The sequence below is a fragment of the Carex rostrata genome, chromosome 7, assembly GCF_964058835.1.
Source record: "Carex rostrata chromosome 7, lpCarRost1.2, whole genome shotgun sequence".
NCBI lineage: Eukaryota > Viridiplantae > Streptophyta > Magnoliopsida > Poales > Cyperaceae > Carex > Carex rostrata.
The window spans coordinates 2937008-2950905 of record NC_135924.1 but is presented as its reverse complement, the minus strand read 5'-3'; the positions used below and the strand labels follow the sequence as shown (position 1 = coordinate 2950905).

At 29.5% G+C, this 13898-nt stretch overlaps 1 protein-coding gene and 1 pseudogene across 1 annotated transcript; both read left to right on the top strand.

The window, feature by feature from the left end:
- Positions 1 to 2932: 2932 nt before the first annotated feature.
- Positions 2933 to 3987, top strand: LOC144557627 (protein LURP-one-related 8-like). Its single transcript, XM_078306224.1, has 2 exons — positions 2933 to 3367; positions 3617 to 3987. The coding sequence occupies exons 1-2, from the start codon at positions 3113 to 3115 to the stop codon at positions 3980 to 3982; spliced, it is 621 nt and encodes a 206-aa protein (XP_078162350.1). The 5' UTR covers positions 2933 to 3112; the 3' UTR covers positions 3983 to 3987.
- A 7996-nt stretch (positions 3988 to 11983) lies between these two features.
- LOC144556654 (cell division cycle 20.2, cofactor of APC complex-like) lies at positions 11984 to 13243 on the top strand (annotated as a pseudogene).
- Positions 13244 to 13898: the final 655 nt, after the last annotated feature.

The window sequence follows — 13898 nt, the reverse complement described above, 5'->3', positions numbered from 1 at the left end:
GTTAAAATCTTTGAAGTAAATTTAATGGAAGTTTTGTTTCTGTAAGATCAGAGGCGGATGTATATGCATATAATGGGAGTCAATTGATCTTCATTTTTTTTTTTCCAAAAATTAGTAGTTATGTATGTTTTTTTTTATATTTTTTATTGTAAAATGCTATGAGAACCTCAAAATGACTCCCATATTTTATATGAAAAGTTGATATTGTTGACCCCCATTCTTTTTTAAAAGAAAAATTAGTTATTATATACTATGTATAATTTGAGAAACTCTAACATTTCATATTATTTATAATTATTCAAAAAATTGACCTCCATTATTAGTAGTCAATTTTTTGCCTCCGCCCCTGTGTAAGTTAGTACAGTTAACTCGATACGAGTTGGGCTATTGTGATTCATGAAGTACATGACATGTTTTGTTTCACACTCATATTTTATGATTTTAAAGTTCAAACAGTTGATCCGAACCGTTTAACTTAATCTCCATACTAAATTGTGCTGGACGACCAAATTTTACATTTAAAAAAAAAATACTATATTTTTAGAATTTTTTTTAAAATCACTATTTTTTACGATTCACATTTTTTGAAAAACAGTGATTGTAAAAATTCTAAAAAAATATTAAATTTTGTTTCCAAGCACATTTCAATATTTAGATCATTTGAATTATTCAAATTGACTCTTTGAATTTTGAAATTGATGATATGAGGGCGAAGTAAAATTCACATTTTTTTTTTTTGTGAAGTCAATGGCGAGTAGTAAATAAGTGAACTAAGCCAGTGAAGCTACTACCTAGAAATTAATAATCAAGTATTCATATCATGTTACTTGAGATATAAAGTTAAGACGACCACACACATGATTCATTTAAGCTTTCTTTCTTTCGCCCATTAAAGGTTCTTTAACTTTTGTTTGTCCATTTCCTGTTTGAAAAAAAAATTATAATATATTTTGTTAGAATGTAGCTAAAAGACATTTAAGAAAATTTTCAGTGCTTTATGGATATCATTAATACAGTTAAATCTTTGAAGTAAAATTAATGGAAGTTTTGTTTCTGTAATTCTATATATATCATTAGTATATAATTAACTCTATATGAGTTGAGCTATCGTGATTCATGAAGTAAATGACATGTTTTACTTCACGCTCATATTTTGTGATTTTAAAGTTCAAATAGTCGATCTGAACCGTTTAAATTGTTCTCCATATTAAATTGTGTTGGAAGACCAAATTTTACATTTTAAAAAAATTACTATATTTTTAGAATTTTTTAGAATTTTTTTTTAAGATCCATATTTTTTTGAAAAACAGTGATTTAAAAAATTCTAAAAAAATTAGTAAAAATTGCCAACAAAATGTAAATTTTTGTTCCCAACCACATTTCAAAATGAAGATCATTTTTTAAATGTTTATTAAAATTAATATTTATTTTAAGAAATATAAATATTAATAAAAATAAGTGAGTTTAGTTGAGAAATTAAAATATAATTTTAATATTTTGTTGGAGGCATATTTAAATGGAAAAAATTACAATGTGTATATATAACAATTCATCTTAAAAAAGAGTATTTTGAAAGGCCTAGGCTAGCATGCTATCTGTAGCATAGTGACATACCGTGCAACCACCTCAAAAACCTATTGAATATATTTCAAATGACGAATCTAAACCATTGAAACCGATCTACTTCATGAGTGATGCATTTACATGTAAAATTTATAAATTTTTGCATTAGTATAAAATCAAGTGGTAAAAAATAATGAAAAATGAATGCATTAAAATTAACTTATAAATCTTCATTTTTTTTTACCGCTTGACTTTATAAGAAATAAATTCAAAATTTTATATGTTTTGCATGTATATACATCACTCGTAAAATAGATCAATTTTAACTCTTTAGATTAATCGTTGAAGCATATTCTTTTATGACATAGCATAACCTAGCTATCATTATGCTATGGATAACACGCTAACCTTATTCTTTGAGAAAAAGGATATAAAGGTAACACGGCATGTTACAATACTCCAAAAATTGATGCCATGAATTTGATTATTCTATATTTAAATGCTACAGACAAAAAATGTTCTGCAAGTAGCTAGGATGTTGTATAATAAATACATATATATATATAACCAATACATTTGGTACCAATATTCCTAAACAAATAAATTAAACGAATATCCCAATTTGGTACCAATAAAATAAGTGATTTAGTTGAGAATTTTTTTTTTAATATTTTGATGGAGGCATATTTAAATGGAAAAATTACAATATCTATATATATAATAATTTCTCTTAAAAAAAAGAAAGAGTAATGGGAGCATAGTGACATGTTGTGCTATCTCCTCAAAAACCTATTGAATAGACTTCAAACAACGAATCCAACACAGCCACTTCGCGAGTAATGCATTTAGATAAAGTTTACAATTTTTTTGCATTCATTTAGTTTAAGTCAAGTGATAAAAAAATAATGAACAAATAATGCATAAAATTAACTTATAAATCTTCATTTTTTTATCTCTTGACTTTTCACTAAATAAATACATCACTCTTTAAGTAAATTAATTTTAACAGTTTAAATTTATATTAAAGCATATCAAATAGATTATTTTAAGACATAGCACAGCCTGTCACTATGCTATAGATGATACGCTAACCTTGTTCTTTTGAGAAAAAGAATACTACAGATAACACGGCATGTTACAATACTCCAAAATTGATGCCATGATTTTGATTATTCTATATTTAAATGCTACAGACAAAAAATGTACTGCAGGTAGCTAGGATGTTGTATAATATATACATATATATAAATCCAATACATTTGGTACCAATATTCCTAAACAAATAAATTGAACGACCACAATTTATGTTTTCAACCCTCTTACTGTCACTTTCCTAGTAATTAAAGTCTACTAATGATGCCATGAATTTGATTAGTTTAAATTAAATGCTACAGACAAAATTGTTGAGCAAGTAGGACCTTGTATAATAAATACATATAGATCCAATAATACATTGGTCACCATTCCTTAAACGATCCATCCCAAATTCCCAATTTATGTCTTCCACCCTGTTACTGTCACTTCTCCACTAAAGTCTAGCTACAAATAAATGATGAGTGAGATACAAGTGCAGCACACAGAGACAGGGATCAGCCCCAAAAATGTCGACGAAAAACCGAGTGTGTTTACGGTTTGGCAAAAGTCGAGCATGGGGTTTCAAGGAACCGATGGTTTCTCGGTGTATGACGAGTCCGGCCAGTTAGTTTTTCGTGTTGATAACTACTCCAGAAGGCAAAAGTGCTTAACCAAAGAGGTGGTGCTCATGGATGGAGATGGAAACCCTCTCCTCTATTTACGTCCTCAGGTATATATATATCTATTTTATTTTCAAGAAAATTAAAAATTTATAAATCTATGTATGTCTGCAAGAATCTGTGATTATCTGCGAAGGTAATCAGTATCATCGCACATACTCCAGATACCCCAGAAATAACAATTCATGTCGGCTTATTCTGAGTAATACTCACTTCTAACCCTCACGCGGATAGTAGTAGATTCTTGTAGTGTGTGTGTATATATATATACCAAGCTAATCATATATTGTGGCATGCAGATGTTTAGCTTGCATGACAGATGGAATGCGTACGAAGTTGAAGAACCAGACTCAAAATTATTCTCAATGAATCGATACTCAATGCTTCATAACGCTGATAAAGCAGAAGTTTCGCTAAGAAACTTGGCCGATATAAATAACAAGTCGAGACTAATGCCAACTTTTAGAATTGATGACTGCGGCTACGAGAAAAGTAGTAGTAAAATTTACGACAACAGAGGGGATGAGGTTGCGCATATTTCACGAAAAACAACCCGGCAAACATCCGTGTTACTAGGAGATGATGTCTTTACTCTTGTTATCCAGCCCGGATTTGATTGCAAATTGGTCATGGCGTTTGTCATTGTAATGGATCGAATTCGTTAGAATAACCCCCTTGTGTTGGGTATTTCTACAAATTTACAATATATATATAATTTTACAAATTTCCGTTAGGTTCTGTAATTTTATTTGGCGGGCCTACACGGAGGTTATGAACCTATGGCATTATCTTAGGAGTTTCAAACAGTTTCGATGTCTCAGCATATATCGCGCCAGTACAATTCTGAGGCAGACAAACTGGCGTGTTTTGCCAAAATGATGCAGTCTTCAGTGCTGAAGGTTTCGCCTATCCTACGTTTGCAATGGGTGCCTGAGTCGTGATTCTGGATTTGCTAGCAGTTATTGTTGGTTCTTTGTATATTTTTTCTCCACTGTTATCCCCCTGATTTTGGTACATATATATGGGGTTTTTTGTTATATCTCTGGGGGTTTGTTTTTAGCCACAGATGCACTGTTATTAGCATTTTTTTTTCTGGTTTTTTTTTATAAAAGGGCTACGATGTTATCTGTTCTCATACTGGCATGTGTGTGTGTCTGTACATTTACATATGTATACATATATGTATTGTATGTCTACATACACACACAGACATACACGAATGCTTCTTTCTCAGCCTAAGACTCTTGCATCATTGATGGTCTTCCTTTAAGAAGATCTGTGAGAAAGAGAATAAAGACACCCTCTTTAATTGGGTCCATGCTTATTTCAATCTAACCCATCTGTGTGAGTCCTATTTGCTTTCTTTGCTCGTACTCTTTGTATTCGAGTTTTTTCTTAGATAGATGATCTTCTCCTAGAATTCAGAAAGAATGGGAATTGTATTTCGATTAGAAAATAATTATTTTGTTTTGTTTTCATTTGCATTAGAGTGTTCCGTGTTTTATAATTCCTCTTTGCTACCTCACTTCTTAATGCATCCTTGGAATTAGGAGTTGTTAGTTAATAAGTTATTCTTAACTTTTTTGTGAATTACATCCTTTAAAAGTGGAGCTTGGTAGCACTTCTTTTTCATTCTTTGTACAATCTTTTTAACTATAGTTAGTCTCGTATTAATTAAATAAAATAATGAATTGTATCTCTCTCTATAGAGAGAGATTGGCTAATATCAAAATATTTGTTCCGGAGCTATAGTGTAATTAACTAATTGGTCTTCCGATTTTTAAACTCCAAATAGTCGATCAAAACCGTTAGATGTGATATCTATATTAAACTGTGTTTGGAGACTAAATTTTACATTTTTTGAAATTTCTTTTACTATTTATTAAACCAGTTTTAAAATTGCTAATTTTAATAAAAAGTGAAAAACTGGATAGGCATATCGACACTACACATGTTTATATTAACACAAATTTAATGTATGAACAATTTTAACCCTCATTAAATATTTCTCTAACTACCATTTTGTTCATAATGTAATTAATATAGTGATCATTAAATTATTTAGTTTCCATAATTACTAGATTTTTTTTCCCTTTTTTTATATTTTGCATTCATGTAAAATCAAAAGCTACATAAATTTGTTGATCTTTCCTTTTTCTCATGACTCATGGTACGTATTTAACTTTTTTGTAAATTTATTTATTTTTATATTAAGATACACTTGCTTTAATATATGATATATTCCAACTCAAATAGTTTTTTTTAATTTTTTAATTTATTTTTCTTCTTTAGTTTGATACTTATAATCTATTAGTCTATTTTAATTAAAATTGTTAGCAATTTTTTTATTGATGTTTTGTAATTAATTTATATTTGTTAATTGAATAGATCTATCAATCCCCTAACTTATCAGAAGAAAACCTTGAAAATCAAGTTTTGAATTATGCAAATGAAAGCAATCATCTTCTTAATTTGAAGTTTGAAAATCGTGATGATATACTTCTTGTTGTTCATAATTTATATGGTGCTAAAGGCTATGTATGCTAACAATTTGCGGATTGTGACCAAATAAATTTGTTAGTTTGTAGTCTTTTGCTGTACTTTTAAGTTATTATTTTAATTATAAGTTGAATGTCAAATTATTCATGATAATTTGCATTCAATATGTTTTTTTATATAAATAATAATGTTGTTTTCTTAGTGTTATTGCGTAAAAAAAGAAGATAAAATGTTAATAGACAATTTTTTTATAGTAGATTGTTAAAAAAAAATGTTGTGAAGCCGTATAAAATAAATCGATATATACAATGTTTATAAATTTTAATAATATAATAAAATCAATTCACTGTTGTAATTTTCTCAAAAAATCTTAAACATTTGATTAAAATAAATAATGAATACTTATTATATGATAACATAAAGTTTATAAACATATTTTATTGTAACTTTTAAGGAACATATTTTAAAACAATTATATGCTAATATATGAGAGAGAATTAGTTTTTAAAGGAAACACTTAATAAATGATAAAATTGTCTATATAGTAAAATATTTTGATGATGCTGTGTCAATATAAAATTAAGTTGTTTTAATATCACCACCCTGAAAAACTTAATCATTGAAAACAGCAATTTTAAAAATTAAATTATCATCAATAAACTTTTTTAGATAAAAATTGTTGATCAAACCATTCAACTATTTAATATTCATAAATGATAATCATCATTGGCTAATTATTATATTGATGAACCATTGGTGATTGATGACTATATAGTCACCAACGGTTCATATAGTTAAAAAAAGAAAAATTGTTGGTGAATGTTCACTTATCACCTTCTATTATACAAACAGTTGGTAAGATATATATATATACGCCGACTATATATTACATATAACTATAACAATGGTTAGTCAATATAACTATAACAATGGTTGGTGACTAAGTGTTGGTGATGTGTATTTAATTGTTTTGTAGCGGTGACAAGCCCCTACACAAAGTAAAAGCTCATTTTAATTAGTACTCCCTACAGTTTCTTTTTTTTTGGGAATCTTTGTGGTCTTGTCCCTATTAAATGAGTAGGTGACATCTTACCCCATTTGATGGTGCCATTCTAATTTGGCATTCTCTACTCTGAAAGCCACGCATCTCTATTTTATTAGGATGAGGGTTTTGTCCAAACCGCTTTGGACAAAGTCTCATCTAAAATCGGACTTAAACTGTTCGATTTGCTTCAAAATTCGTATAAATATTTAGATTCAAGCATCCATTTAAATTTATTATGTTTTAAATATATTTGCACGAATCCCAATGCAAATCAGACGTTTAAACTTAGCTTTGGATGAGACTGTCTAAAGCTCTTTGAACAAAATCCAATCCCATTTTATTAATCTTGGATTGCTATTGGCATGTATCGTTTGTCTCTTTGTTTCCTAGTTAGCTTCTCACCTGAAAAACAAACTTAGTTAATAATATCTAGTAGATATGTTATTTGATTGATTATTTGTCAGGAGTAAATAATTTTTAACCTACATATATATACAGAGAGAGAGAGAGGTGTATATATATAGAGAGAAGGGTTTACATGTCTTTATTTTTTATATTTTTATTTTTAAATATTAATAAATTCAATTTAAATTATAAATGTTAAAATGTGAATTTATAAATTGAAAAATTAACGTCTTAAAATTATTCACATTAAAATTATTCACATTAGTACATTTTTATAAATTATTAATGACAATTAAAATAAAGTTGAAATGTCATAATTCTATTACAAGTGTATAGATAAAATAATATGAATCATATTCAACGTTTTTTTTATAATTTAAATTTTAAATTTTAAGTTATTAAAATTTGATTGATTATTTGTTACGTCGCCTGTTTGGCATTGTCTACTCTCATGAGTGCCACGCGTCTCTATTAATTAATCTCAGATTGCTATTGGCATGTATCGTTCGTCTCTTTCTTTCCTAGTTAGCTTCTCACCTGAATAACAAACTTAGTTAATAATATCTAGTACATGTTTGATTGATTATTTGTTACGCGCGTCGCCTGTTAGGGAGGAGTGAATAATTTTTAACATTTTTAAGAATAATTATAACAAACCCCCCACTCCCATCTCCCCATTTTCCCCGCACTCTCTCTCTTCCTTAACTGCCATATATCCCCCCACTAATTTTCCTAAAAGTTTCCTTTTATCCCCCACTAATTATAGGAACCCCCCACTCTCATCCCCGCATTAATTATGCATTCCTCTAATAACAATTCCCGCGTTAATTATTGCTTTAAAAACAATCTGCGCATTAATTATACTGTTATCTAATAACAATCACTGTTAATAAATGCTTATCTGTTAATTGATGTTCAAAAAAGTATTTATCATTATTTCTGAGAAGTATTTACCCTTGTAACATAGAGTATTTATCCATGTAACATAGAGTATTTATCATTATGTCTAAAAGTATTTATCATTGATGTTTTACTGTAAGTTGCAATTATGTCTGAAAAGTATTTATCTATGCAATACAAAATATTTATCCATGTAACATAAAGTATTTATCATTATGCATGAGAGTATTTATCATTGATGTTTTACTGAAAGTTGCAAGTATGTCTGAGAAATATTTATCCATGTAACATAAAGTATTTATCCATATAATGTCAAGTATTTACCCATGTAACATAAAATATTTATTATTATGTCTCAGAGTATTTATCATTGGGTGAGAGGATTGTTTATTTAATGGTCTCCAGTTGTGCGGGGACGATTCAAAAAAAAAAGAAATTTTGTGCGGGAATAATTAATGGATTGATTTATTCTTTCATAAATAGAGATCATTGCATAGGGTTTAATACCTGATAAATTCAAGTTAAATACTTTGATGCTTCAAGTTAAATACTAACAGTTTTTTAAACGCTCATTAATGATTGAGCGGTCCCCCCATGTTTAATGGTCCCCAGTTGTGCGGGGACGATTCAAAAAAAAAAAGAAATTTTATGCGGGGACAATTAATGGATTGATTTATTCTTTCATAAATAGAGATCACTGCATAGGGTTTAATACCTGACAAATTCAAGGTAAATACTTTAATGCTTCAAGTTAATTACCCGCAGTTTTTTAAACGCTCATTAATGATTGAGCGGTCCCCCCATGTTTTTTTTGGCAGTATCTGCTGGGATAAATGCGGGGATAAAGCTGCGGGGATTGTTATCACTGTCCATATATATTATATATAGAGATAGAAGAGGGTTTAAATGTCTTTATTTTTATATTTTTATTATATTTTTATTTTCAAAATGTTAATAACTTAAAATTTAAATTATAAATATCAAAATAAAACAATCAGATGTGATCAATGTTATTCTCTTTATGTGCTCGATCATAAAAAAATATCATATTTTAATTTTGTTTTTATGTGAATCAATAAGTGAAAATTCAATGTCTAGAAATTATTCACATTAATGTATTTTTTACAAGATCTTGATGACAACTAAAGCAAAGTTGAAATGTCATAATTTTATTATATGTGTATAGATAAAATAATGTATATCATATCTAACCATTTTTTTTTCACTTTTAAATTTTAAATTTTGAGTTATTTAAGTTTTAAAAATAAAGGTATGTTGAAGATACAAACAATAGAGGCATTTGAACACTCCTCATATATTTATAAGGGATCCAGTTCTACATAATATTTTTTCAAACATGTCCTTAGTTTTTTTTTTATTATTTTTTTTATTCTAGGCGTACTTCTATTGCTGGCATTATCAGCAGTAGAGAACGGTAACAATATGTTTTTTTTTTCTTCTTTTTACTTTTTACATTCTGGGTTTTGTTATTTTTATCACATTTGGGGGTGGGGGGAGGGTGAGTTGTCAATGATATTGTCAACGTTCGTAACATTATTTTAAAATATTGGATATTTTTCTGATTTTATTTCTCTCATAAAATTTTAAAACATTATTTTGGACTTGAACAAAAATAAAATTTTAAAGCTTTCACATGATACATTTAATTTGTATATTACATTTTGTATCTTAATTAGAAAAAGGGAGCTGGTAATAGTACCCGCGCTACAGTACCCACACTGAATCTGTAGAGGAGTCACCGAAAATTAAATGGGAAAAAATATTTTCTTGTGGGGATCTCAAAAACTCCACAATTCGATTTTTTTTTCTAAAGTATTAATACCTATACACAGAAGTATTTATATCTAAGTACAGAAGTATTTATAGTTATGAGGTGAACAATTATTTATTATGCGGGTACTGTAGCGCGAAGATAATAGTACTTGTACTGTACCCGTGGAGGGACCATCGAAAATTAAATGCAGAAAGATAACTTCCTGCAAGGACTGCAAAATCTCCACAATTTTAATTTTTTTTTTCTAAATTATTAATACATACACAATTTTTTCTTTCAAATGAGATCCATGATAACGTACCTTCAGACTTGTCGTTGTACAAGTGTTTATCCTCGCCGTACAAGTATTTATATCTATACTTGCAAATATTTTTTACATATGACACTGAAAGTATTAATATCTAAGTATTGAAAGTATTTATACTTATGACTTATACACTAAAATATTTATACGTATGAGATCAACTATTTTTGTTAAAGGAAGGCAGACATGGGGATGATTGGACAACTTGAAAAGGGATAATCATAACAAGTTATGCATCAAAGTATTAATATTTTTTTAAGTATTAATATCTTATATTCTAAGTATTTATAACTACAAAAGTATAAATATCTAAGTATTTTTTACATATGACACTGAAAGTATTAATATTTAAGTACTGAAAGTATTTATATCTATGCACTAAAGTATTTATTCCTATGAAGTCAACTATTTTTGTTGAAGAAAGATTGATGCAGGAACGAGTGCGAGGATTGTAAAATGGAAACTATATAATTAGTGTGGAACATAAAGAAATGGTGCTACTGAGATTTTAGAATAATAATTAGTTGAGACTATATAATATTTTTTTTAAATAATAATTAGTGGACACAATATATATAATTAGTGAGGATCATAATACATTATTTCTCTAAATACGGATATGTAGTATGGATACTGAAATAATTATTCAAACAAAAAAGCCTTCTTTCTTAAAAGATGAGCCCAAAACTGAATTTCTAAATTTCTTAACTCAATTAAATCGTCTGAGTGGAGAATGCTTCTTGGCAATATATACTATGAGACTGTATATTTAAAATTGAGTTGTTAAAGTGTATAATTAAAGAGAGGCATGCATAAATGCACATCAAAATATGATATACATGAGAGAAACAAGAGTTTACATGATCAATCATGCATATGTTATTTGATTATGAATTTAAATATCTTGTGAATTATACGAATCAAATTTGCTAATTTTATAAAAAATAGTTCAAAAATTATTAGCAAGTTTTAGTATATTTTATCTTCTATATATGTAAAACAAGTCATCCATAATTTGATGCTGCATTTTGAAATGCAACTCCATTGGCATTTATTAAAGAAGATAGCTTCCCCTCATTAATTTGGTAAAACCCTTTTTTGGGTCCCACAATTCGGTGAAACGGCTTACACTAACCGGTTTCATTTCCTTCATTAGCGCCCCATCATGTTTTGGGCCACGACTTCCTTAGAAAGGAACAAATCCCAAAACCTAGAAATTTGTGGCCCAAAAATACAATGCACATCAGCCCAACTTAAAATCCTTGAAGGATAATACACAAGAAATAAAATGTATATCTTTTCTGGCAAAATTAATAAATCTCAAATAACTATTTTTTTTTAATTTATAAATTTATTTTTTGCTTCTACTCGTAAAAAATTAATGGTCGTCATCTTTGGAGACCCTTGCAAAAATTTCTAGTCTATTTTTAGTGTCCAAATGAAGAACCGGGAAACGGCCATGCTCTCTTTACTTACATGAAATCTTTACAATTTGGGCCCAAAGAAAAAATACATAGTGGCCCAAATTCTAAGATATACAAAGTAAGGCCTTAAAACGAAAAATGAATTAATTATAGAACAGAAGATGTTTCCTTTTTTTAACAATTGTTTCCTAATAAGTAAGCTGCTGTAGGAGCGTCTCTCTCTCTCATTTTATTCAACGTTAAACATGCATCTTTTTCTTCCAAGTTCCAAGCCCCTTAATTCTTGAAATTTTGATGGCTCCTTTCTCTAAGGTACCATAGAAATGTTTTTTCATTTATTTGAAAGATTAAGTTTAGTTTTTCTGAAATTTCTAATTAATTTTCCTTCTTAATGAATAAGCTAGGCACCGGTAGAAGTACTAGATCTACTTGCCAAAGCTGCGACATGACTATGACATTAATGTGCTCGATTGGGGAAGTTCGAATGTGGTATCAATTGCACTATGCGAAACAGTCCACTTGTGGAATGCGACAAATGGTTCTACTTCTGAATTGATAACGGTGGATGACGAGCATTGCTTAGTTACAAGTATCAGCTGGGCCCCAGATGGTCGCCACATTACCATTGGTCTCGATTCATCTCAAGTACAGATATGGGATGCTAGGTTCGTGTTATCGACTTAATTTCCTTGAAGTTGAAGCTATATATATTTATCAAATTATATTTTCTAATCAAGTTTACTTGTCTTCAAATTAAACCATTTGAATTTTCTTTGCAAGATATCTATTACGTACTAAACCTGACCAATATATATGTTAACAGGTGAGAACTCTAAGAGGAATTCACCGGCACAGGGTTGGTTCCCTAGCATGGAAAAACCATCTCCTCACGACTGGAGGCTGGGACAGAACAATCGTCATTAACGATGTCAGAGTGTGGGACCATGTCGTCAGCTCTTACAGTGACCACACATCTGAGGTGTGCAACCTGAAATGGTCAGAGTCAAGAAAAACTTGCTAGTGGTGGAAAAGATGGCCATGTTAACATACAGGACCTCTCGACCGGTACCCAATAGCACCGCTTCAACCAGAGACCAAGTTAAAGCTATCGCCTGGTGTCCATATCAGAGCAACCTACTAGCATCAGTACCTGGTCTCAGGTCTCCACCTTGTTGTGGAACAAAAAAGAGAAGCAACTGTTGAGTTCACACTGGCGAGGAGATAACAAACTTACACTGTGGAAATACCCGTCCATTGTTAAAATAGCGGAGATCTCACCGGATTCCTCCGATGTTCTCTTCATGGCTGAGGTATATATGCGACCATCTTGCATAAATTGAGTTTGGTCCCTAGATAAATATTTTGAATTTTGAAATCATTAATTAATGCTAATTAGTAATTCTTTGCAAACTGTAGAGTCCGAACGGGTGTATGGTAGCATCAATCTCAGCAGATGAAAAGTTAGGGGTTTGGAACATTTTCGGAGAACGCAAAGCTCCTAAGACTAAGACTGCATATTTGATGGGACCCACAAACCGCCACATCCGCCGATGATATGTCTCCCTCAGGAACTTATTTCTAGATTATTTAGTTTCTTCTAAATGAAGTTTCTCCTCATGTATGCTTACTACTGTTGTTATTTTTGGACAACAAATGGTTAAATTGAACCTTAAAAAAAAAAAACCAATGGTTAAATTGGATGTTATATGTTATGAATAAGACAGTAGGTAGTTATATATACTGATTTGGATTGGATTAGAGTATGCGCTGTCATTAGTTATATATTATTTTTGACATGGATGTTTTGCTAAACCGCATATTTATCAGTTTTTAGTTTGCTTTCCGGTGATCAACCTTCTATATATAATAACATATAAGAACATGAATTACATTACTAATTAAAAGAAACTAATTATCATAATTAGCTAGCTTGAAAAGTACATCTGACTGGAAGTAGTTAAATATGCCAATAACACAGTCAAATTACTGTTATTCCAAAATTATTAAATGACATGAATAATTAATTATATATTCAAGTTGACTATTTGATTTTGCTTTCAAATAAGAGACATGTTAACTTAAACATCATAAGCCCTAAATGAAACATATATAGCTGATAAATTATTCAATGTCCCTACTATTTCTAAAATAAAAGCCCAGATATTTTTAATATGCAAAATGCATAAATTATCGTATATTCTTTAGGCAT